This window comes from Oncorhynchus mykiss, chromosome 5 (genome assembly GCF_013265735.2).
Source record: "Oncorhynchus mykiss isolate Arlee chromosome 5, USDA_OmykA_1.1, whole genome shotgun sequence".
NCBI classification, from domain to species: domain Eukaryota; kingdom Metazoa; phylum Chordata; class Actinopteri; order Salmoniformes; family Salmonidae; genus Oncorhynchus; species Oncorhynchus mykiss.
Genome location: NC_048569.1, coordinates 73,486,525 through 73,513,622, shown reverse-complemented (window position 1 = coordinate 73,513,622; position 27,098 = coordinate 73,486,525). Strand labels below are relative to the sequence as shown.

Here is a 27,098-nt window from a genome sequence, read left to right as displayed (position 1 = left end):
TACAGTTAGGCTAGTAAGCAGAGGGTCATTTCTCCCTGTAGAGTGAAGTCAAAGTATACCTACACAAAAGCAATGTCATCCTAAACAATAGGCAAAGCCTTTTGACAAACACAAAAAGGCAGGCATGTTGTGTCTGAACAGAATGGGTCTTTATTTATTCAGGAAATGAAAGAAAACAGATTGTAATCAACACCCCATTTAAATACAAAACAAAAATTAAAATCGACATGATATTAATTTTGCATATCAAAGAACCATTGAGTAATAATTACAATCCGAACACCTCATAAACCACTTTTGTGAATTCATAGAAATTAGTTACTTTAACAATATTACAAAGATTTAGCTTAAAAATAATTCAAATTAAAATAATATCTTAGCAATTGGCATCTTAAAATTATATATATTTCCACATAAAAATACAAAATAATATCAATGACATATAATATGAAAAATTATTCCAAATATTCTGCTTCTATTAAATAAAATAAAAAACGGAATAAAATTAAATATAAATATGCATGAAAACTTCTCTCCTTTTGGTAGCAAAACACTATCCAAAATAACTACAATCATTTACATCAGTACAAAGATATCTGGATTGAAAAATAGTTGCAATGAAAAAAAGGGGTTTCTTTTCTGACAGTAAAAAATGACACTGTGGATCAGAAATCTGCAAAATATGCAATGAAAAAAATAAATCTGCATTAAAAAGGTTTACACTGTAATTTTTACTTTTTATACAAACATTAGAAACAGTATTGCACGTCACAACACATATTCGAGGTTAATCAGCCTTTCAAAATGTGTTATATTCAAGTTTCAGAGCATCTATGAGGAGAGGCACCGCAGGCCTCGATGCAACAGGGGGAGAATCTCAAGTGTCTTCCATGAATATAATAGAACCCTCAATGTTTCCTTCCTTCAAATAAAAGGTGTAAATGTGTACTTGTATATTAACCATATTGATATATTAAAACAGTCATATATTGATACATCAATTACATAATTATTTGTTCAAATCTTTTGTTTATTTTTGTCTTTCAACAGAGCCAGACATAATTAGAATATTAGGGGCACTAAAATGTGTGTAATACTACTACTACTACTACTACTACTAATAATAATAATAACCTATTGAAATAGAAAAATACAATCAAAATCAAATAGTTATTTGTCTACAAAAATAGTGAAATAAATATGATTCTTACAACAAAAAAAAAGACACACACATACAAAGTAACAGTGTTCAACTTAGAAAATAGGACCCATTACTCAACAAACAGCACAAGGAGTCGTGTTACATGTCAATGGTGACAAAGTACAAGAGAGCTCTGTTCTGTTCTGAGCACAACACCAACCACACCACGAGAGCCGAGGCCACCGGGACAAAGAACAAACAGGGTGGGGGCTTAATAACGATCCTTCATTTGCTTTGAATGGTTGCTCATCGTTTTTTGGCCACCATTTTCTCTAGAGCCAATCATCATAGCACAGTACCCTGTGGCACTTCTTCCTTCTTTCAGTTGACGGAGAGACTGACAGACAACAGGACCCCCTACGAATACATTAGAACATTAGAATACTGCTTCATTCACATAGAAAAACCTAAGACCAATGCCTCCTCACACAATTTCTTAAATAAGTCATTATGAAAAAATAAAATCATCTGGTAGAATTATAAATCGGTAGAAGTTCGGTAGAACTGAATCTTTTAAGAGTGATTAAATTGAGCAAAATAGGTTGTTGCCCAAACCATGTCTGCATTGAATCAGCTGACTAACTGGTAGGGTGAAAACGAGTCAAGAATCAAATAATCAGAGGGAAAATATAGAAAAGGTAGTGCATAATATATTATCAAAAGTGATTAGAGAGGCAGGGGACAGAGAAGGGGTCCCAACTCACAAGTTAAAGACATAAACAAATAAACGATCTAATACGTGAATAAATTAACATAAACAATCTTATATCCATGAAGTAGTAGTAGTGACAGTACACACTTGACCCCTGAACCACGTCTAAACCGCATACCAAGGACTGACTCCACACCAGGAAACACAATGACACAAGGATAACAGGGATATTATACTGTAGAGATACAGACATGTACAGTACCAAACAGCTGGCTAGTGCACCAGCAGGTCATTGCTCACAGAGAGACAGGGTCACAGTTAGATAAACAAAGAACACAGTTATTCATATTCTGCAGGCCAATTTTTTTAATGATAATTATTTCCCCATCACTGAAAATATATGAGGGAGTGTGTCTTTGTCATCTTGCATTAGCAGGACATAAAACTGGATCACTTTCTACAGGTCTGGAGTCTAATAACTTGTAACTACAATATGTATGGGAGCCTGGTTGTTTTGGAGAACAGTGTATCAAACTGAGTAGCCTGATAACACAACTCAGGAACAGATGTTGGACAGACGCTTTCTTACGGATCCTTCTTCTTACGGATCCTTCTCCTGTTCAACATTTGAACAGTGGTTTAAATTGGCCAACTAGCCTAACACATGGCATAAACACACATCTCCCAGTCTTATGCCTGTAGAAATCAGATCCAGCCTGGCTTCTGTGTATGCTTTCGGTCTGCAAAGGGTTATGCTACATTAGAGTAACCTCTGGAACTATACAAAGGTGAGGAGGATAGGAAGGGTGAAGGTAAAATGTTGTGATGTTCTCATTCTCCTCTAGTTTACCTACATTGTTACTAAACTAAAACCTCATTCCACACACCAACAAGATCCCCACAGACAGCACAGACACGACACAGACACTAACCACTGACTGAACGCCACTCAACAGGGTTCATTACTCCATACAAACCACCACATCACAAAATGGTGGCATCCACTAGTTTAGAACCAATATCGCTTTTCTTGTATAGTAAGTATGTAAATGGTTCAAACAGATCAACATCAATGCATGCAAGAGTTTTGAATGTTAAGTCGTTTTCATGTATTTTCCTTTATCTTCATTTTTATATATATATTTTCTTACACCTAGGCTTCTGACGTTTTTGTTGTTGTTGCTATTCAAAGTAGGATTTGAGTGTTTTCTGTTATATAGTTTCTGTGGTTTGTTTTTTATCCTACATGTATTGGTTAAGTCTATCTTGCATGCAAAGGGTGTATAGACACAAACATGCACTTCAATTTTCACATTCTATTCTTCCATGGCAAAGGTGGCCATGAGTGTGTGAGTGCGGACTGCATTTCATTTTTCAAGATTCCGGTTTATAGCTGGCGTTAATATATACCACCTATACATCTATTCATATATTATATATAGCAGCAAAGCTTCTAATATAGCTTGTGATTAAAAAGGTTAAATAGAATTAATAAAACCAGATTCATATTTTGAGGTAATATTTTTTCAGGTCAAAATGAGAGCAAAAATAACCTCCAAATTTTTGTAAATGGCTTCCCTGATGGGGAAAAAAGAACAAATTATTATCAACAATAAAAAATAAGAGTTTGTTTTGTGGCAGAAATGTATCACTTTTATGCTTACTATCGTTTTGTTACCTTTGGTAAATGACCTGGGGCAGGCGTTCAGATTATAGAATCAAGGTTTTCCCAGAAACAAGGGTACGCTACACCCACTAGGGGGTGGCTAGCAGCAGACAGACAGACAGATGGGCTGCTCCCATGCAAAAACATTCTCATATCTACGTTAAATCTCACATATAAAAATAATTTGAAAAACCTACAAAAAATCAATCTCTTTTTAAATCTCCTCTTAAAAAACATTAAAGTACCACAAAAAAGTTGTCAGAGCCTGAGATGTGAGGGGGGTTTTGGTGAAAAACTGAGGCTTGTAGTGTTTGGCTGCTACAAAATATATATATACTGTATACTGTTATGTACTCTATACTGATAGCTTAGGGTAAGAGGCAGAGCGATGCACTTTTTCCTGCCTGGCGATGTCTCTCTTCCTTGACCGTTCCTTCTGACTGTGTCGCCATGGTGACGTGTGGTCGCGTTCCTCTTCAGTTCCAGCGGAAGTGGATTTGCCTTGGGCGGTCAGCCCCCTCTTTGACCAGCGGCTTGTGGAATTCTCGGCCGGCGCGGGAGTGGATGTTAGCCCAGCAGAACTCACAGTAGTACTGCAGGCAGGTCACGTTGGCGCAGAAGAAAGGGGCAAACTTCCCACCGCAACGCGCACCCTGACACTCATCACACAGCTGGTCGTCCAGAACATAGGGCTTTACCTCCACCTGTAAGGGTACAGGGACATGGAGGGGATGAGAAGAGGAATACACATAGATAACACAGGTACTGAGAGAGCAAGGGTGCATAATATACCTAAAAACAGTAGGTATGGATACATTGCATGTAATGTAAAATCACTGAGAACAGGTAGAATACTGAGATACATGATGAGAGATGAAAAGGTTCCTTTAAAATGATAAGAGTAGCCTGTTTGAAGCTGTGTGAGATTCAAAGACAATGGAGTCAGGCAGCGCTGAGAGAGGAGAGAGAGGAGAGAGAGAGAGGGAGAGAGAGAGAGAGAGAGAGGGGGGAGAGAGAGGAGAGAGAAAGAGAGAGAGAGAGATAGGAGAGAGAGGAGAGAGAAAGAGAGAGAGAGAGAGAGAGAGAGAGAGAGAGGAGAGCGAGAGAGAGAGAGAGAAAAAGAAAGAGGAGACTGGAAATGGAACTAATTCAATCAGCACTAATAAGCTTTCTCCTCTCCATAGCAACCACCGTCAGACTATCTGCGTGTGATGCTATTGGAACACACACTGTTTTTCTTTGAACCACAAATCCTCACGAGGACTGACTCTCTCACACACTCACTCTCTCATTCTCTCTCTGCATCCCTAGGAAATCAGGAGGAGAATGTCTCCAGCAGGATTGTGTGGTTAATTAGATGGGAAGTGGAGGGAGGGAGGACTGTACCCGCTTGTCAATGTCTCCATGTTGCAGCTGGACAAATCTGGCGCTGATGGCAGCGATGTAACTCTGCTGATTGGAGAATGCGACGCGCCCCGCACCTTTGGGGTACTTGAGCTCTGGATCGGTGTCGATGCCAGCATAGCAGACCCCCCCATAGAGACGGTCCATAATCATGGCCAACTCCACTGGAGAGAGATGAGAAAGAGACGGAACAGGAGAGGAAACAAAAGAGTAAAGAATGTGGGGAGGAGATGGAGAAGTGACACATGGGTAGGTGAGATGGTTAAGGGGTGAGAGAGAGAAAGTGGAGGAGGGGGTTGTCAGATTGTCATTACATAGGGAAAACATTGGCAGCTCTCAGGTGCTCCTTATTACTCAAAACACAACATCTGTTTATCTACGTATTTTAACATCTACCATCACCAACACAAACATCCCAGTCCAATTACAGAGTAGATCAACTAGAGGCCCAGCTGAGATGTCATGTGGATCTGATAGAGAGAGATGAGGGAAGTGTTTACCTGCTCTGAGAGGGCGGGGGACCCCTCCTACGAAGATGGTCTTGCGAGGATCCAGGGGCTGAGAGCCGTCCATCACAAAGTCACTGTCACTCAGGTTCCACGGACGAATCTGGACCTGGAGACACACACACATCACACATATCCCATACATTGAATAATCACAAGATGGAATTACACTGCGTAGGTGTTGCTAGTCTCACAGATGTCCTTGCTGGTGGGAATGGCCCTACTGGGTTTGTGTTGGACTCACAGGCTTGTCTTTGATGGTGGGGCTGGAGACACACAGGTAGAGCTTGCCGTCCTCCTCCATGCAGGCCTCGATCAGAGCCTGCACTGAGCTCTCCTCCTGGAACAGCAGGAAGGCGTAACCTAGGTAACACACACAACACACTCTCAGGAACAGGACAGCATATACAATAGTGTGGGGTAATACTGCTACAAATACACTGAATTATTTCAGTTTGAAAAAGTACTATATGCAGACTATGTAGGTTAGTCATCTGGGAAAGAGGACGTTGGTCAACCTAGCTGTACTGTCTCTTCCAGGAGTCTCAAGGCCATCATTGATTGCTACCAGCCATATTTATACAGTATAAGGTGCTAAAACATACCTTTATGACATACCTTTATGTCAATTTCAGTTAAAGAAAGTCTGAGGTGAGCTTTACCTTTGGGGGGGAAGTAGGATTTGCTCTCAGCCTTGTGTGGCCAGTCCACCACCAGGTGGCCAAAGCGACAGAAACTGTTGGTGATCTCATCTGACCAGAGATAGAAAGAAGAGGTGAGAGGAAGCCCGATGTGTGAGGAGTAACGGGAGAAGGTAAAACAACCTTTCATAACAGCATATCAACTGATTCACTGAACTAACAACACTGTGTTATGCTGTGTTATGCTCTTCCTCCTCTCACCTTCATCTATGTCAGGGGGCAGGCCGCCCACAAACACTTTGCGTGAGAAACGCTCGATGCGCTCCCCGTTCTGGTGGGGGTAACAGTTAGGGCCAAGCCCTGGGATGCCCTGGTTACCGTGCCCATCATCAAGGAGGCTGTCTTCAATGGGGAACAGGGAGGAGCGGCCTGGAGAAGAGGGGGTCACAGGTCAGCGGTCAGAACACCTGCAGACATGGACAATGACATCCACATAGATACACACATGCATACAATACATACAGTCACATCACAAGCAGATGCACATACTTCTGCTTTGCCAACAACAGAAGCAACCAACCTGCTATAGCTCTGTTAACACCCACTGACAGTTCCTAGATTGAACACATTCATGGAGCCCAACGTCTTAATGTTATATAGAGATAGTATTATTATAATGAGTCATGATAAATGAGCGGGGTCCATAACAACATGTGTAATTGGCTGTTTACATCTGTCACCAGGCTTTGTGCTGAGTAGCTACAAGATAAAGTACAAGCATAAAGTGATAGAGGATTATGTCCAATGTAGTATTTATACTGTAAATGTGCTGTAAAACCAAGACACGCAACCGTGAATACTCCAGCCAGAGCTCTGTGACTGACTGACAGACAGTAGACAGAGAGGACAAGCTTGAGGTCTGGTAAGGAAGCTGTGGATTCACGTTGTTACCATGGGGCAAAGCAGTAGTAGTAGTCAGAGCAATGGACTGAGGTAAACTAGTGGTAACCAAGCCTGAAACCAATGGTTTCCTATGGCAATGTCTGGATGTAAACGTGTTGTGCAGTATTCATATACGTCTGCAATTACAGAGTAAAGACTAAGATGTTGGGGCGAGAGTCACTTGGACCTGGGTTAAAATCTACCCCCCAAATTCACTGCAATTACATTCAAAAAGGAGCAACTGCTGGTAAAAATGCTTGGGATGTCATAGTAAATGATTCAGATTGACTGTCAGTGGTGATCATGTTGACACTATAAACCCTGAATTGTTTGTATCCAGACACTGTTTTGGCAGCTGCAGTTCAGTAGCGTTAAAGCATGCTGTGTGGTGGATGAACACGCAACACACATGACATGACACAGACTGCACGTCACATGAAGGCGGCTTTACCTCGACGTCTCCCATAGCTCCTTGCTGCATGGAAACAAAGTAAAGAGTGGTTTTATGCCCTGCAGACATTCCTCGCAAGGTAAAGTATCCCCAGACCTGGTACTACTGACACTACAGATACTATGACCTCTAGTACCATTATTTACCCCTACCCCATTCAGCCCCTCATCATCTAACTGCACGGTTGGAGTGTCATGAAACCTTATTATCGTCACAGGATTGACATCATGTTGAATAGTTAGGTATATGACAATGTGTCAAGCAGGAATGTAGGCTATATTGTAAACTGGACTAGGCTGACTACGTATGAGGAGCAGCCTAATGGAAACGACACCAGTCTTCTCCTGACATCTAGTCATGTGACCTAGCCTACATAAATAAGCTAAGTGACCTAGCTACTACACCACCTGCGGATGGTCATGTGACTTATACAACTAGGCATTCCACCTCGTCATGTGAGCCACACTACTAAACATTCATCTTCAACATCTCAAGCCCCAGTAGGATTACAACAACAATGCATATCCTTCAACAGGAGACATGTTTACTACACTATTACAACACACAGCACAGCCTAGGAGAACCAACACTACTCATTTAACAAAAGCCATCCAGCACAGTCCACTATAGAGAAGGATATATCCCAACACAAATGAAGCTCAGAAAAGCGTGACAGGAAGGACAATCCCATACTAGCTTGCTTCTCGATCTAGCCTGGTTGAGTCTCCCCAACGAGTCATGATATGGAAACATGAACACTGGGCCATTTCTAAAATAGTCTGGTGATAGTGATGGAAGAAGACACACAAGCTGGTGTTGGCCAGGAGAGATAATTACCATTGAGCATGAGCAGGCCGTCAGCCCCGGGATGAGGGCAACCCACACGACCTGACATGACAGAGACACACACACACACACACACACACACACACACACACACACACACACACACACACACAGGGATGAGACTCTCAGCAGATGGAGAGGACAGGTTGAGGACATCAAGGGCACGGCCATGTACTGTATAAGGAACAGAAGCACCACTGTCACATGACAGCCTACTGAGCTGTAGTGTCGGAACAGAACACTGAACAAAACCCTCTTTTCCACGGAGACAGCTTGAGCTGACAAAATACAACAACAACAAAACAACACCCTGAATAGATTTGGGTAAACCCTAATGAACTATCAGAAGCACATGTCAGCTATTTATGTTATCTCTACATTCACTGGGAAGAATTGCAGATGTGTGAACAGAGAAAGAAGAGATGCTGGCAAATGATCTGATCTCCAGTTAAAAGATCAGCAACCCTATTTCCACTGCAATGTAAGCATGGTACATCTCCTATGCCCAGTTAGCTGAGCTCCTTTCTAAAGTCCTCTGAGGTTAGTCCTTGTCTTCTGCTTCTGTACTAGCAGTCTGGGCTATAAATGGCAGAGCCCACTCTCCCCTCCTCTCCACCCTCTTCTCACCCTCTCCTTCTCACCCTCCACCCTCCTCTGGCTGTCACACAGCGTGTGAAAGTGTGTCTAAATTTAGTCCCGCTCTGGTTCTGTGCTGTGAATAATGGCCTATGCCCTCACCATCGGCTCCAGAGTCACAGTCAGGACCGGAGGACTATAGGACAACACCACACCCACTAATACTTATGGAGGCCCATGTTGAGCCAACTTCAACATTTAGACTAGTTTATGAACAATAATAATAATGAAGGTTGGGGAGTAACTGATTACATGTTATCTGATTACAAAAAACTGTAACATTAATCAGTTAAATTACTATGAAAACATTTGTAATCAGATTACAGAAAACTAGATGATTACTTCTTGGATTAAACTTAAATTCAGAAACGATGCTTGCGTAAAAAAAACACATTATGACATCTTTCTGTTTTCCCAATTATATTCAATGGGGCGACAGGTAGCCTAGTGGTTAGAGCGTTGGACTAGTAACTAAAAGGTTGCAATGTAAAAAAATCGTTCTGCACCTGAAAACACTGTTCCTAGGCCGTCAATGAAAATAAGAATTTGTTCTTAACTGACTTGCCTAGTTAAAAATTCAGCATTAAATAAAGGCGCAAGTTTAAAGTTTTTCCACCTGAGCGACTCTGACCACAATCCAGAGAACACTATGATGACACGCCAAATGCATTTGATGGATCCTTTTTGTCTTCTTCTAATGCCTGTTAAGGGGAAAGTAATCCAAAAGTAACTGATAGTAACCAGATTACGTTACTAAATTTGGGTCATCCAAAAGTTACGTTACTGATTACAAGTAGCTAGTCACTGTAATGGATTACATTTAGAGGGGTAGTAAACTGTGCAAAATACAATGTGAGGGAATGTGTTGTTTACTATAAATGTCAATCTAAACTTTTCGGTCCCTGTCCATGGTTTGGGGGAGTAAGTATGTTGACGCCAGTGGTCATAACTATGTGTGAAGCTAGCTAGCTAGAAGTCATTTTTAAACTGACTACAATGCACCTGCTTGGAGTATTTTCTAAAGGTCCAGTAGCTGAGCTGAGCTGAGAGGAGAGGCCTGCCATGCAACTGTGTGTCAGCCCTGTCTCTGTCACTCTACTCCTTGGCCAGCCTTGTCTCTGCCACTCTACTCCTGGGCCAGCCCTGTCTCTGTCACTCTACTCCTGGGCCAGCCCTGTCTCTGTCACTCTACTCCTGGGCCAGCCTTGTCTCTGTCACTCTACTCCTGGGCCAGCCCTGTCTCTGTCACTCTACTCCTGGGCCAGCCTTGTCTCTGCCACTCTACTCCTGGGCCAGCCCTGTCTCTGTCACTCTACTCCTGGGCCAGCCCTGTCTCTGTCACCGTCCTCCCTGTCCCTGTGAGCAGTGTTCCTATCCTATCAGGACAGAGAGTGCTGCAGTGCTGCCTGACTCCTGTCTGTCCGTGTGCCCCAGGTTAGGTTAAGCAGTAGCAGTAGCAGCAGGATCAGGGCTGTAAGGTCATTTAAAGGCACAGCCGGTTGTGGAAGAAAAAAAACATGCCTCTAGGAGGGAGCAGGAAGCCTGTCAGTGCCTTGGAAAAGGGTATACTTCACCTCATATGCATTCCCTCTAACCACTGTTCTCCCTAACCACAATCACAATGACTTTCCCCATGATACAGTGAGTCAGTAACTAAGTAAGTATGATAATTAAAGACAGTGAGAGGGAGTAAGTAAGTAGTCTCACCCTTCATTGGATCTTGCTCCGCCCGCATGATGTCAATCAGAGAGCTTTCCAGGGAGTGCATGTTCAGGCTGTCGTACATTCTAGAGCGTTCCTAAAACACACACATACAACAAGTGGAAGGAACCTGCAGTGTTCTGGCACATAGGTATGGGTAATAAAGCCTGTGGGTAACATAGGTATGGGTAATAAAGTCTGTGGGTAACATAGGTATGGGTAATAAAGTATGTGTGTAACATAGGTATGGGTAATAAAGTCTGTGGGTAACATACGTATGGGTGATAAAGTATGTGGGTAACATAGGTATGGGTAATAAAGCCTGTGGGTAACATAGGTATGGGTAATAAAGCCTGTGGGTAACATAGGTATTGGTAATAAAGTCTGTGGGTAACATAGGTATGGGTAATAAAGCCTGTGGGTAAAATAGGTATGGGTAATTAAGCCTGTGGGTAACATAGGTATGGGTAATAAAGTCTGTGGGTAACATAGGTATGGGTAATAAAGTCTGTGGGTAACATAGGTATGGGTAATAAAGCCTGTGGGTAACATAGGTATGGGTAATAAAGCGTGTGGGTAACATAGGTATGGGTAATAAAGTCTGTGGGTAACATAGGTATGGGTAATAAAGTCTGTGGGTAACATAGGTATGGGTAATAAAGTCTGCGGGTATGTGGCTTAATATTTCAGAGTGTGTTAACAGCACATACATGGATTCAAATTCTTTCCGTATTTATTCACTTCAGGGGTACTAAGGTATGCTAATGAGCAGAGTGGACCCAATGATGGATTCAACAGGAACTCTGGAGCACGTCCCAGAGACAGACAGACAGACAGAGAGCAGAAACCAAATCCAGGAATGGCATTTACCCAGTGCCCACTGGGATGAGAGGGAGGTTATGAGCTCATCAGAGGGGCTATAAGACAGCCATGCACGGTGAATCTAAACCCGAGGCCTGTCAACCTTTATAACATACCACAGATGGCAGAACCTTTAAAGAAAATGGTGTACTTTACTGTGTATGTACATGACAAGGGCCCTCTCATGGTTGAGAACATGAGGGAAGATACAATCTCATATGAGCACCTCAAACACCTCCAACTTAATGTTTACTCCCTTACCTAATTAGACAATAATGGCATTTTGTAGGTGCCTAAGATAAGTTGCTAGAGGTATGGTCCTCATACTAGCCTGACCACCACTTGAAAGTACTCCACACACTACTGGTCCTGACAAGAGGTCAGGCATGACCAATGGCATGGCCAATTAATTAGGGCCGATTTCAAGTTTTCATAACAATCGGTAATCTGCATTTTTGGATGCTGATTATGGCCAATTACATTGCAATCCACAAGGAAACTGCGTGGCAGGCTGACCACCTGTTATGCTGGTATCGGCTTTTTTTGGTCCTCCAATAATCGGTATCGGCGTTGAAAAATCATAATCGGTCGACCTCTAGTCCTGACACAGGATTAAAAACACTTAACTAAAAAAATTATACTGTCCAGTGGTCAATCTGTGTGTGATTTGTAGCCCAATGTTAGGCTAACATTTCCTGGCTGACTCTACGGCATTAGGACTAGATTCAGCCACGGGCCGATTTTTGTCGGAGTGGATGGTCGGGGGACCAGAACATAATAATAATAATTTGAACACTGCAAATTGACCATAACTATGCCCAAAAAGAGATTGGATTTGAAACTAACAACAATTTCATACCTTGCTTACATTGAGACACAATCAAATGTATTTTTTTTATTTGTGGCAATACTTGGTGAACAGATTTGTAAAATGAAACTCATATTTGATTTGAGTCTTTTTTGTACACCATTTTTTGGTAGGCTGGTTTTGGTTCACGGGCTGCCTGTTGCCGACTCCTGCTATAGTCTGTCTTCAGGTAGACATTATGGTTTAGGTGATGCTGTATCCACTGTATAAACTGAGGAGTGTTGCCACACAGTCACCCAATGAGAATGTAGTATAGATCTATGTAGGAGACTAATCCACTAGCTAGATGAACGTGTATTATAATTGCCTTTATATGATGTGATATTTCCTAGCTACCTGCTACCGAGTGGCTATAGTGGCTAACGCCCCTGCCCGAAGCTAGCACCAGTTAGCCACGAGCCAGGCGCATCTCCGGGCTAGCAAACAAAATTACTACAACTACAATACCTCTTTCGACATCTGGCCTGGACCCTTTGTGGACACGGCGCCCCGCCGACGTAACTCCATCCTCTGTGCCCTCAATCGGCCTTTGCCGGACGTCGGCGCAGATGCTTCTACTTACCCAGGTCTGCTAACTTTAAACGCGGTGTCTCCCGCGTGCTAGCATAGTAACGACTACCTCGTGGCTTCCCTGTTCCATCTATTGCTGTTCACTGGACCCTATGATCACTTGGCTACATAGTTGATGCCTGCTGAACTGTCCATTAATCACAGTACTCCATCTTGTTTATTTTTTGTTAATCTGTTGGCCCCAGTCTCAAACTCAGGCCCTGTGTGTAGTTAACCGAACCTCTCTGCCCATTCATAGCCATTTTACCTGTTGCTGTTGTCTTAGCTGATTAGCTGTTGTTGTCTTACCCGTTGTTGTCTTAGCTAGCTCTCCCAATCAACACCTGTGATTGTTTTATGCTTTGCTTTATGTCTCTCTCAAATGTCAATATGCCTTGTACACTGTTGTTTAGGATAGTTATCATTGTTTTAGTTTACTGCGGAGCCCCTAGTCCCACTCAACATGCCTCAGATGCCTCCTTTGTCCAACCTCCCACACATGCGATGACCTCACCCAGCACAACTAACGCATTCAGAGATGCAACCTCTCTTATCATCCCTCGGTGCCTAGGTTTACCTCCACTGTACCAACACCCCACCATACCCCTGTCTGCACATTATGCCCTGAATCTATTCTACCACGCCCAGAAATCTGCTCCTTTTATTCTCTGTCCCCAACGCACTAGACGACCAGTCTTGATAGCCTTTAGCCGTACCCTCATCTTACTCCTCCTCTGTTCCTCGGGTGATGTGGAGTTTAACCCAGGCCCTGCGTGTCCCCAGGCACTTTCATTTGTTGACTTCTGTAACTGAAAAAGCCTTGGTTTCATGCATGTTAACATCAGAAGCCTCCTCCCTAAGTTTGTTTTACTCACTGCTTTAGCACACTCTGCCAACCCTGATGTCCTTTCCGTGTCTGAATCCTGGCTTAGCAAGGCCACCAAAAATGTGGAGATTTCCATACCCAACTACAACATTTTCCGTCAAGATAGAACTGCCAAAGGGGGAGGAGTTGCAATCTACTCCAGAGATAGCCTGAAAAGTTCTGTCATACTTTCCAGGTAAACAGTTCGAGCTTCTAATTTTAAAAATTAATCTCTCCAGAAATAAGTCTCTCACTGTTGCTGCCTGTTATAGACCCCCATCAGCTCCCAGCTGTGCCCTGGACACCATATGTGAATTGATTGCCCCCCATCTATCTTCACAGTTCATTCTGTTAGGTGACCTAAACTGGGATATGCTTAACATCCCAGCAGTCCTACAATCCAAGCTAGATGCCCTCAATCTCACACAAATGATCAAGGAACCCACCAGGTACAACCCTAAATCCATAAACATGGGCACCCTCGTAGATATTATTCTGACCAACTTGCCCTTCAAATACACCTCTGCTGTTTTCAATCAGGATCTCAGCAATCCCTGCCTCATTGCCTGCATCCGTTATGGGTCTGCGGTCAAACGACCACCCCTCATCACTGTCAAACGCTCCCTAAAACACTTCTGCGAGCAGGCCTTTCTAATCAACCTGGCCCGGGCATCCTGGAAGGATATTGACCTCATCCCGTAGGTCGAGGATGCCTGGGCGTTCTTTAAAATTAATTTCCTCACCATCTTAAATAAGCATTCCCCTTTCAAATAATGTAGAACTAAGAACAGATATAGGCCTTGGTTCACTCGAGACCTGACTGCCCTTGACCAGCACAAAAACATCCTGTGGCGGACTGCACTAGCATTGAATAGTCCCCGCGATATGCAACTTTTCAGGGAAGTCAGGAACCAATACATGCAGTCAGTCAGGAAAGCAAAGACTAACTTTTCAAACAGAAATTTGCATCCTGTAGCTCTGACTACAAAAAGTTTTGGGACACTGTAAAGTCCATGGAGAATACGAGCACCTCCTCCCAGCTGCCCACTGCACTGCGGCTAGGTAACACTGTCACCATCAATACATCCACGATAATCAAGGAATATCAATAAGCATTTCTCTACGGCTGGCCATGCTTTCCTCCTGGTTACCCCAACCCTGACCAACAGCTCCGCACCCCCCACAGCTGCTTGCCCAAGCCTCCCCAGCTTCTCCTTCACCCAAATCCAGATAGGAGATGTTCTGAAAGAGCTACAAAACCTGGACCCGTACAAATCAGCTGGGCTAGACAATCTCTTGGGCTAGACCCTCTCTTTCTAAAATTATCCGTCACCATTGTTGCAACCACTATTACCAGTCTGTTCCACTTCTCTTTCGTATCGTCCGAGATCCCTAAAGATTGGAAAGCTGCCACGGTCATCCCCCTCTTCAAAGGGGAAGACACTCTAGACACAAACTGTTATAGACCTATATCCATCTTGCCCTGCCTTCCTAAAGTATTCGAAAGCCAAGAATAGTAAACAGATCACTGACCATTTCGAATCCCACCGTACCTTCCCCGCTGTGCAATCCGGTAACCGAACTGGTCACGGGTGCACCTCAGCCATGCTCAAGGACCTAAACGATATCATAACCTCCATCAATAAAAGACAGTACTGTGCAGCCGTCTTCATCGACCTGGCCAAGGCTTTCGACTCTGTCAATCACCGTATTCTGGATATGAGATTTTGGAAGGCAAGGGACCCTGGGCACAGGCTGGGGAATATCGCCACACAAGGCAGAGCTGGAGCTGAGCGGTGGTGGTATGAGGAGGCTGCACGGCAGCGCGGCTGGGACGAGAGGCAGCCCCAAAAATGTCTTGGAGGAGGCAGACGGGGAGTGTGACTAAGTCAGGTAGGAGACCTGCGCCAACTCCCCGTGCTTACCGTGGAGAGAGGTGGACCACGCAGGCACCGTGTTATGCCGTGAGGCGCACGGTGTCCCCGGTGCGCAGGCATAGCCCGGTGCGTTACAGTGCAGCTCCTCGTATTGGCCGGGCTAGAGTGGGCATAGAGCCAGGTGCCATGAAGCCGGCTCAGCACATCTGGTCTCCAGTGCGTCTCCTCGGGCCGGGGTACATGGCACCAGCCCTACGCATGGTGTCCCCGGTTCGCCCAGTGCGGTCTTTTCCACCTCGCCGCACTGGCATGGCTACGGGGAGTATCCAACCAGGTAGGGTTGTGCAGGCTCGGTGCTCGACACCTCAAGTGCGCCTCCACGGTCCGGTCTATCCGGTGGCAGCCCCCCGCACCAGGCCGTCTCTCCGTCTCCTCCCTACAGGTGCTCCCGTCTGTCCGGAGCTGCCAGAGTCGCCCTCCTGTCCGGAGCTGCCAGAGTCTCCCGTCTGTTCTGAGCTGCCAGAGTCGCCCGTCTGTCCTGAGCTGCCAGAGTCGCCCGTCTGTCCTGAGCTGCCAGAGCTGCCCGCCAGTCAGTAGCTGCCAGAGCCGCTGGTCAGTCAGGAGCTGCCAGAGCCACCAGTCAGTCAGGAGCTGCCAGAGCCGCCTGTCAGTCAGGAGCTGCCAGAGCCGTCCGTTACTCTGCCGCTGCCGGAATCGCCCTTCACTCCGGAGCTGCCGGAGTCTCCCGCCTGTCCGGTGCTCCCGGAATCTCCCGTCCGTCCGGTGCTGCCTTAATCTCCCGTCTATTCCGGACCTGTGGCTAGGGTCCCCAGTCCGAGGTCGGCGGTGAGGGTCGCCGCTCTAAAGAGGCCACGGAGGCCGTTAAAGAGGCGGAGAAAGACTATGGTGGAGTGGGGTCCACGTCCCGCGCCAGAGCCGCCACCGCGGACAGACACCCACCCAGACCCTCCCCTATAGGTTCAGGTTTTGCGGCCGGAGTCCGCACCTTTGGGGGGGGTACTGTCACGTTCTGACCTTAGTTTGTTTGGTATTTATTGTTTTGTTCAGTGTTCTAGTACGTCATTAAAAGCTATTAACACTTACCACGCTGCGCATTGGTCCTCCTTTCTTTCTCCCAACTACGATCGTTACACATCACCGCCCTCTCTTGAGTCTGAGGGCCCGGGGACTCACACTTTACCCGGGGGTGCGGCTTGGCCTGGTGGCGCTGAAATAAACATTCTCGAGGCCATCAAACTACTACGCTCTGAGATAGTTGAAATGAAAAACAGAGGTGGTTGCTACGATTGAGGCCCGATACAGGAGGTTTCTGATACTTTAAAAGCAGATCTAACCATCCTGCGGAACGAGACGGTGCCAGCAATCACATCACTCAAAACAACAACGGCGTCGCACACTACAACGATCGCAGCACTGGAGACCTCCGCTACCAATGTCTCCGACTTAACTATGTCCCTGGAGGCTGACGTGAAACGCCTAGCTGTGGATTTGAAAAAGGTGAAGGAGAGCTGTGTGAGTTTAGAGGGATTCTCTCACTGCAACAACCTCAGACTTGTATCGGTCCCAGAGTCAGCGGAAATGCCTCACGCCACGGATTTCGTTTCTGGGCTGCTGAAGGATGTTCTTGCCTTAGATGAAAAGCCCCTGATTGATCGTGCCCACCAGTCGCTGCGCCCAAAGCCCAGGGAAAGGGAGAGACCCCGTGACATAATTCTTCGAGTGCACTTTTTCCATAAGAAGATGGAGATTCTCAGACGAGCCTGGAATACCACTCTGAACTTTCAAGGGCAGAGCTTCTCCATCTACCAGGACTACTCCCCCACTGTTTCCAGGCAGCGCACAGCTTTCGGACAGGCCAAGCGACTACTTCGGGATCATCCAGGTTTGAAGTATGGACTGCGATTCCCGGCATCTCATGATGGTAAAGACTACACATTTGAGTCTCCGGATGAGGCTATGGTTCACATTCAATGTCACATCAAGAAGTCTTGAACTTGCTCATAGTTCAGCAACTGTTGCTTGCGAACTGTGGATAGTAAGTAACCAACCTGTGGTACAATTATGTTTAGTTATGACATGCTAGTCTTGTATAGTTGGGGAGTTGGCAAACCCATTCAGGCTTATTTGATGTGATCTAATGTTTTGATCATCTAGTGTGCTTGCTTGTATTAAGGTTTTACTTAACTCCTGTGTTTCTAGGCTGTCTCACTCACCTATTCAGTTTGTTTACATAGTATCTCACTGACTCAAAACATTTTTGGTTATTTGTTTACTGCATCCGTTTGCATTGACCTAGAAAACAGTAAATGTTTCCAGAGGCTACACGTTTGTTGGGGTCTTCACTTACATTTTTAAAGCTTTGAGCGTCATTTATGCCCAGCAAACGTTCAAAGTTGCGCAGACGTAGTGTTTTGGTCTTGGTTGTAAGCTGTCTCAGCGTCAACTAGACAACTATTATAATTATTATTATTATTATTTTTGATTGTCTTACTACGATTTCCTTACTTCAAATTAGGTTTTTGGCTGAGAGCCTTTATACATTTTATTTATTTTCTCTCTCAATGCCTGTTATAAGACTGGGAATATACTGTGGGGAGAACAAGTATTTGATATACTGCCGATTTTGCAGGTTTTCCTACTTACAAAGCATGTAGAGGTCTGTAATTTTTTATCATAGGTACACTTCAACTGTGAGAGACGGAATCTAAAACAAAAATCCACAAAATCACATTGTATGATTTTTAAGTAATTAATTTGCATTTTATTGCATGACATAAGTATTTGATACATCAGAAAAGCAGAACCTAATATTTGGTACAGAAACCTTTGTTTGCAATTACAGAGATCATACGTTTCTTGTAGTTCTTGACCAGGTTTGCACACACTGCAGCAGGGATTTTGGCCCACTCCTCCATACAGACCTTCTCCAGATCCTTCAGGTTTCGGGGCTGTCGCTGGGCAATACGGACTTTCAGCTCCCTCCAAAGATTTTCTATTGGGTTCAGGTCTGGAGACTGGCTAGGCCACTCCAGGACCTTGTGATGCTTCTTACGGAGCCACTCCTTAGTTGCCCTGGCTGTGTGTTTCGGGTCGTTGTCATGCTGGAAGACCCAGCCACGACCCATCTTCAATGCTCTTACTGAGGGAAGGAGGTTGTTGGCCAAGATCTCGCGATACATGGCCCCATCCATACTCCCCTCAATACGGTGCAGTCGTCCTGTCCCCTTTGCAGAAAAGCATCCCTAAAGAATGATGTTTCCACCTCCATGCTTCACGGTTGGGATGGTGTTCTTGGGGTTGTACTCATCCTTCTTCTTCCTCCAAACACGGCAAGTGGAGTTTAGACCAAAAAGCTCTATTTTTGTCTCATCAGACCCCATGACCTTCTCCCATTCCTCCTCTGGATCATCCAGATGGTCATTGGCAAACTTCAGACGGGCCTGGACATGCGCTGGCTTGAGCAGGGGGGGGACCTTGCGTGCGCTGCAGGATTTTAATCCATGACGGCGTAGTGTGTTACTAATGGTTTTCTTTGAGACTGTGGTCCCAGCTCTCTTCAGGTCATTGACCAGGTCCTGCCGTGTAGTTCTGTGCTGATCCCTCAACTTCCTCATGATCATTGATGCCCTACGAGGTGAGATCTTGCATGGAGCCCCAGACCGAGGGTGACTGATCGTCATCTTGAACTTCTTCCATTTTCTAATAATTGCGCCAACAGTTGTTGCCTTCTCACCAAGCTGCTTGCCTATTGTCCTGTAGCCCATCCCAGCCTTGTACAGGTCTACAATTTTATCCCTGATATCCTTACACAGCTCTCTGGTCTTGGCCATTGTGGAGAGGTTGGAGTCTGTTTGATTGAGTGTGTGGACAGGTGTCTTTTATACAGTTAACGAGTTCAAACAGGTGCAGTTAATACAGGTAATGAGTGGAGAACAGGAGGGCTTCGTAAAGAAAAACTAACAGGTCTTTGAGAGCCGGAATTCTTACTGGTTGGTAGGTGATCAAATACGTATGTCATGTAATAAAATGCTAATTAATTATTTAAAAATCATACAATGTGATTTTCTGGATTTTTGTCTACCTCTACATGCTTTGTAAGTGGGAAAACCTGCTAAATCGGCACTGTATCAAATACTTGTTCTCCCCACTGTAATTATATATATCTACAAGTGGTGCTTTTGTAATTTCATTTGCACAAGGGATTAACTTTTATTTATTTTTATTAAAAAATAAAAAATAAAAAAAAATCTCTGTTTTTGCTGTTTGATCCACTAACAAAACGCGACTTTAAAGAGCGGGACTGTGGGTTTAGGTTTAAGACCGCACTCTCACAGACATACTGTGCGAAGAGAACATGTTCTATTTAGGCTTGTACCTCGTTTGGGGAGGTATTGTCTGGGATGGGGGGGAGGGGGGGTGAATTGTTCAGTTCTAATGTTGTCATTCTGTCTTTTTAGTTATTACTTTATTACTCTGAGACAAGTTATTCTGGGGTTTTTGGGCGCTCATTGCTTTTCCATTCTATGCTCTAATGACAGGGTTCTATAACGGGAATGCCCAGAGGGGCCTAAATAATGCGATCAAGTACATTTCGTGGAACATCAAAGGGGTTAATAACCTGGTGAAGCATAAGAGGGTGTTGACACACTTAAAGGGTTTGAATGAAAATGTTGCATTTCTACAAGAGACTCACTTGAGGACTGGTGAGCATTTTAGGATGCGTAGGGACTGGGTTGGTCAAGTGTTCCACTCTAACTTTCATAGTAAATCAAGAGGTGCTGCCATTTTGGTTGATAAAGCTACTCCCTTTGTAGCTTCTGAGGTTATTGCTGATCCTAAGGGACGATACGTCATAGTAACTGGTGAACTGTTTTCTACCCCTCTTGTTTTGGCTAGTGTTTATGCTCCCAATTGGGATGACAAAGTTTCATTTCTTCCTTTTTGTCTGCTATACCCAATTTAAATTCTCATTTGTTGATTTTAGGGGGGGGGGGGGGGGGGGGGGGGTTAGGGTTAGTTGTAAATGAGAACTTGTTCTCAACTAGCCTACCTGGTTAAATAAAGGTGAAATAAATAAAATAAATGAATGGTTATAAAGGCATTCTTATGGAAAGATCGAAGCATGTAGGAATGTAACCTCCATGGGTTAGGCAACAGGGCACCCCTCTAAATCCCCCAGTGCCAGCATACTACCCCCTTTCTACTTCTGCTTATCTCTGTCAATGACATTCACATCATGATGAAGCACAAATGCATATCCCCTATCCAAAACATTACACACAGGAAGGAAGCAAAAGACAGGAGACGCGTATGGAATTTGAGGAATTCGTGGTTGGACACTGTTTATAGAAATGAAAAATTCATGGAGGAGGGCCTGCTTCCTGGAATAGGAAGTGCAGAGCCATGACAGAGGGGAGAAAGTAACAAGGGATTACTGTGAAAAATGTGTTAGGGAAATAACTTGCGTGTTTTTCCGGTCTCAACCAAGATACAGTATGGTGATGGTGGCTCACCCAAAGATCCTTTCTTAAGGCCTGCTGCCTCCAGTTTCCCCCTTTGTACTTAAAAGGTCAGAACTGTGCTGTACACAATTAGATGACATCAGTTATGGGTCTCTAAGTATGTCTGCAATGAGTTATAACAACCCCCATCCTGAAATAGACTCTGCTAAATGTGATGTTACCTGCTAAATGTGGTGTTAAAGTAGCTTTAAAGCAGCACTAACTGCAGCCTGCTCCCTGACACCTCCACTATGGCAGAAAGAAATAACACTGCTCCCGCCTGATTGAAATGGTAATTCTGCTCGTCATCTGGGAATTGACATTCATTCTCAGCTGTGTGTTTTCTAAACAGCCCCTTTACACTCTCTCCCCTCCTCTCTCTCCCTCTGCTTCCTCCCAGCTCTCTCTCTTCCCCTCTGCATCCTGATCTGCTCTCACTGTCTGGCTCTCTGCGTTTGATGCTTGTCACCTCCCTGCTTCTTTTTTCCAACAATCCTATACTGTGAAACACTCTGCACCCTGAAAACAGTGCTGTGAATATTAAACTGTCTCATTCCCATCATTTAAAGCTTTCCCTGTCCCCCCTGCTCTCTCTCTCTCTCACCTTCCACCGACCACAAGTACTCTCTCTCTCTTGCTCTCTCTACCTTCCACCGACCACTCTTTCTGAAACACGTACTCTCTCTCTCTCTCTACCTTCCACCGACCACACGTACTCTCTCTCTCTTGCTCTCTCTACCTTCCACCGACCACTCTTTCTGAAACATGTACTCTCTCTCTCTACCTTCCACCGACCACTCTTTCTGAAACACGTACTCTCTCTCTCTTGCTCTCTCTACCTTCCACCGACCACTCTTTCTGAAACACGTACTCTCTCTCTCTTGCTCTCTCTACCTTCCACCGACCACTCTTTCTGAAACACGTACTCTCTCTCTCTCTTGCTCTCTCTACCTTCCACCGACCACTCTTTCTGAAACACGTACTCTCTCTCTCTTGCTCTCTTTACCTTCCACCGACCACTCTTTCTGAAACACGTACTCTCTCTCTCTCTTGCTCTCTCTACCTTCCACCGACCACTCTTTCTGAAACACGTACTCTCTCTCTCTCTTGCTCTCTCTACCTTCCACCGACCACTCTTTCTGAAACACGTACTCTCTCTCTCTACCTTCCACCGACCACTCTTTCTGAAACACGTACTCTCTCTCTCTTGCTCTCTCTACCTTCCACCGACCACTCTTTCTGAAACACGTACTCTCTTGCTCACTCTCTGGCTCCAATATCGAATTCAGGATATTATTACGTTAAACCCCTTTGCACTCCTTCCACCAAAATGTATACAGTACATATACACACACACAGACCCCATGTATATTTATGCTTACTGAAAAAAAGCATGTACCTGGAGAGGCATAAGCGTGTTACTGTTACTGTCTGTTCGGAACATGTTCTCCTCCATCCAGGACTTGGGGCCCATGGAGCCGGCGGAGCGGGGGAACTTGGGAGGTGCAATGACGTTACTGGGGAAGGGCTTCTTCATGGGGGAGACCTGGCTGACAGAGCCTGGGATGCCCATGCCTCCACCACGACGGTGGTCCCGACCCCAGGACATATTCCCAGAGCCCCAGCCACTCCCCTGGTGACTGCCAGTCCAGGGAGACTGCTTCACCATGGACTGAGGAGAGAGAGAGAGAGAGAGAGAGAGAGAGAGAGAGAGAGAGAGAGAGAGAGAGAGAGAGAGAGAGAGAGAGAGAGAGAGAGAGAGAGAGAGAGAGAGAGAGAGAGAGAGAGAGAGAGAGAGAGAGAGAGAGAGAGAGAGAGAGAGAGAGAGAGAGAGAGAGAGAGAGAGAGAGAGAGAGAGAGAGAGAGAGAGAGAGAGAGAGAGAGAGAGAGAGAGAGAGAGAGAGAGAGAGAGAGATGAAGAGAGACAAGGAGAGAGACAAGGAGAGAGACAAGGAGAGAGAGAACGGGAAGGAGGGGTAAGAGACCCAATGTGAAATTGTGTGTTGTTGAACAAGTATTTATTGTTTGTATTTGATGTGTTTCTTTGATCCTGTGTTTCTCCCTCTGCCACAGTCTACTATGACCTGGTCCTGTGTTTCTCCCTCTGCCACAGTCTACTATGACCTGGTCCTGTGTTTCTCCCTCTGCCACAGTCTACTATGACCTGGTCCTGTGTTTCTCCCTCTGCCAGTCTACTATGACCTGGTCCTGTGTTTCTCCCTCTGCCAGTCTACTATGACCTGGTCCTGTGTTTCTCCCTCTGCCAGTCTACTATGACCTGGTCCTGTGTTTCTCCCTCTGCCACAGTCTACTATGACCTGGTCCTGTGTTTCTCCCTCTGCCACAGTCTACTATGACCTGGTCCTGTGTTTCTCTGTCTGTCTCCACCATACATCCACACTGACACCACCAACATTCATTACTGTCTGTCTGTCTGTCTGTCTGTCTGTCTGTCTGTCTCCACCATACATCCACACTGACACCACCAACTCTCTCATGCACACACTCAAATGCTGTCATGCAGCAGTCTCCAGCCCCCTACCCTATGCTGTATGTATGTACAGCTCTTGATGCCAATAGCACTTTGGAGCCTGCAAATAGGAGTCCTGAAATCTCCCTTGTGACTGAGAGCAAACCTATTGCTGCAGTGGGGATGTTCTTTCTAGCTGACACAGGCAGGCCACCGTATAGCATCATCACACTACCCCCATGATGAGGGCTATGTGTATAGCCTCTGGTTATCAGATATACCCCCCCATCAAGTAAAATCAAATGACCCCCAATGTCAGTACAGCCTCTCTCTGCCTCTCTGACTTCAGATAGAGAGCATCAGCCTGAACCAGTGATAAGTGATGACTATGCCCTGCTCTGTGCCGGCCTCAAGCAGAGAACAAAAGTCAGATTCAGTGATGCTCCCTTGTTTGCCTCTCACCCCTCCCTCCCTGTCAGCCTCCCCTGCCCTGCTACTGAGGGAGAAACTATGCATACAGATGTAGGATCTTCATTTGATCACCCTGTTGCAGGAGAACTTTCCTGCAATGCGGCACATTTAAAACTTGTGGTGTATTTGAAGTTTAAAAAGGCTTCTGAAGTTTGTAATTCCCACTTTGAAAATTCAGACTTGATTTTCCCTTAAGAAAAATGTATCAAGCCCTATAAAAATGTCCATAAACTATAATCCACAGAATAATTCCCCTTCCCTGTTGCTGCATGATTATTTTCCTGCTGTAGCAAACTGGCTCAAATTAAGATCCTACATCTGTATAGCAACAGTTATCTGTATAACAGAGGACACGACAAATGCATTACAGATAAAACCTATTTGCCTTCTATGATCATGGGTTTAGATTGATGAAAGGCACACACACACACACACACACACACACACACACACACACACACACACACACACACACACACACACACACACAAAGAGAGATAGCTGCTTTTCAGGTCATGCCTTATCTCAGCAGTGTCACATGAGAAGGTCCTAGCCATTAGGAGTGCTGGTTGGCAGTTTCTCCATAATGGTTTTGGGGGTTGAGGCAGGCCTGAAACTGTTTGCTGTAGGTTAACTGACAACTGGAGAAGACAAGCCAGTGTGGGGTTCGTCTATGAATAATGCAGTCAGTCCCTCCCCTGCCCTACCCTAGCCGGGCAGCCCTTCTACATGGACGTTCTGTCTCGGGAGCACAGGGCCACATTCGTTTTCATTATCATAACTGGGTTTATGCACTTCTGCATAGTAACATGTAATGAACATATATGTATAACCATGGCTTGAACCCAATACAATCTAAGAGGTGTGTATAAGCCTAGTAGCATACATTAGCTTTACAAAAATGATGATATTATCACCCACCTCTTTAACAGCTTCTTTCTATCTGTCATTTTAAAGGCTCAATCCTCTATTCTATGGGGATGCTGATGTGGGGGTTTCATGTGAACAGATGAATAGAGCTCACCTGGTGGTGGTGGTTGTAGTTGTTCCTCTGCTGCAGGAAGGCGCCCTGCTGGTGCTGATGATGGTGCTGGGGGTGCATCTGGGGGCTGATGGGGGACCTGCGGCTCTGCTGCTGCGGCTGCTGGTGGGCGTTGATCTGGGGTGAGAACTGGCTACTGAAGCCCTGCACGTTAATCCCTGGGCATGGATTAGTCGACACCGAAGAAAAACTCTGGAAGAAGGCCGGGTTGATAGACGAGGGGATACCGGGATAGAAGCTGTTGTCTGGGTCGGTATGAGGCAACTGATTAATTGCGTTTGAGTGGTGGATAGGGTTGGCCGAGTTAGAAATGGGTGGTGGTGGAGAGCTGGTCTGAACGGACCACGGGGTTCCGAATCCAGGGAGGGGAGGTGAAGCTGAGGCGCCACTCGGGTTCTGCATCTCTTGGTTCTGGAGGTTCGGAAAACCGCCCCCGAGTCCTCCGGACAACATGTTGCCGGTGCTACTGCCATTGCTGTTATTTATATGGTGGGTGATGGGGGAGTCCATTTGGATCCTAACCTTGTTTGGATTTACGGAAGTGGGCGATGGCAACGCGGCAGTCTCCACATCGGCTTCAACCTCCTCCACTGGCTAGCGGCTGATTTGTCCCGGTCTGGAGTATGCGCTGCGCTCGGGTTCGATGGAGACTTGAGCGGTGAAAGGCTGCCTCTGCGGCAGGTGACTGAATTTTCCTTGGGGTGGGGGCGACTCAGTGCAGCCAAACTCAGCTCTCTGACTTAACTGCTGATGTATTTTCCGGTCGTGCTGAAGGTCACACACAGATAGACTACGTCGGGCAAGAATGACCAAAATATGGAAAATCTGGATTCTGGTTCAGGTGGTTGTGGAGGAAGTGAGGGCTCCTAGCTGGTTGTTGGTTTGGTTTGGTTGCTGTATCCCGGTTTTATTGATTGTGTTGTTGTTGCTGCTGTAGTTTTCCTCTGTTGACTAGGGTCGTTGTTCGGTTGTCACCCCCACAGACTCATTCTGCATGTTTTGCTGATGCGCAGCAGCTGACAGGAACAGTGGGGACGAGGCAGCGAGGCTACTGCGCGAAACCAAGGGTGAGCCGGGGCACAACTGGCCGATGGAAACCGCAGAAGAGGAGGAGCATTAGGATCAGAAAGCGCGTCCGTCGAGAAGGGTAGAGTTGTGTCCAATGGTCGCTGTCTGTAATAAACCGAACCCGTAATCATCCATGTATTTATGTAAAAATATGTATTTGAACGAAGTTTTTCAATTCTCCGCCTAGAACAAGAGAACACAGTGCAGAATAGATGCGTCGACAAAGAAGTAGCCTAACGAGAGAGGAGGGGTTTGTCTCTGTTTAGTCGGCGTTTTCTACAATTAATATTATGTTCTTATTTTAAAATCGATTAATATAGGCCCCTATTTATAAATATATCCGGTTATATTGTAGCCTGCGCAATCCAATCCTGACTGACCGTGTACCCCTCCTCTCGTTACCGGCCGGGCTGCTGCGGCAGCGGATTAACGGTCCCCAGTGAATGACGCCTACGTCACGTCCGCATCATGTTCTGTTCTGACCCTCGTTTCGCCCTTTGTAGTGAATGCTGCTGAGCCCTTCTACCGGCCGGAGCTGTAAAGAACACCGCATTGTTTACGTCATTCTTTCCTTATTCACAAGGTCCAGTATTTCATCATGATGTCCTGAATATTAAGCTTTAAATTTCATTTCTGAGTTTGTTTTATCTACTGCAGGTTTGGGCAGAATGAGCACATCCAGTGTAGCTTGACATGGGCAGGAGCTCACTGGAGCAGAGTACCGGCACCTCAAATGTTCTACTGCTTGACCTCCTATTCCTTTTATTGAATATTAGCTCAAAAGTATTGTGGAGCTCCTGCTCCTAAATATAAACAGTAGGCCTACCAGAACCAAAAATGAGTACCAGCACCTAATTCA

General features: G+C 45.3%; 1 protein-coding gene across 4 annotated transcripts; it reads right to left on the bottom strand.

Annotated features, from left to right (window-relative positions):
- Positions 1–127: 127 nt before the first annotated feature.
- Positions 128–27,098, bottom strand: LOC110524528 (cytoplasmic polyadenylation element-binding protein 2). 4 transcript variants are annotated; one of them, XM_036978343.1, is made up of 11 exons: positions 25,154–27,097; positions 22,588–22,860; positions 10,653–10,743; positions 8,301–8,351; positions 7,464–7,487; positions 6,332–6,499; positions 6,092–6,181; positions 5,674–5,792; positions 5,424–5,538; positions 4,906–5,087; positions 128–4,223 (listed from the first exon to the last, which is right to left on the bottom strand). In XM_036978343.1, the coding sequence occupies exons 1-11, from the start codon at positions 25,679–25,681 to the stop codon at positions 3,996–3,998; spliced, it is 1,869 nt and encodes a 622-aa protein (XP_036834238.1). In that variant the 5' UTR covers positions 25,682–27,097; the 3' UTR covers positions 128–3,995. The 4 variants fall into 4 exon arrangements, with proteins under 4 accessions (XP_036834238.1, XP_036834239.1, XP_036834240.1 ...); XM_036978344.1 differs by lacking the exon at positions 7,464–7,487 and having other exon boundaries at positions 25,154–27,098; XM_036978345.1 differs by lacking the exon at positions 8,301–8,351 and having other exon boundaries at positions 25,154–27,098.

Excerpts from the sequence above, each read along its gene's own strand:
- LOC110524528 (XM_036978343.1), bottom strand. The coding sequence starts at position 25,681 with ATGGACTCCCCCATCACCCACCATATAAATAACAGCAATGGCAGTAGC. Across the intron at positions 7,488-8,300 it reads CGGCCTGCTCATGCTCAATG|CAAGGAGCTATGGGAGACGT; the intron begins GTAATTATCTCT and ends GTTTCCATGCAG. Across the intron at positions 5,539-5,673 it reads CCACCATCAAAGACAAGCCT|GTCCAGATTCGTCCGTGGAA; the intron begins GTGAGTCCAACA and ends GTGTGTCTCCAG.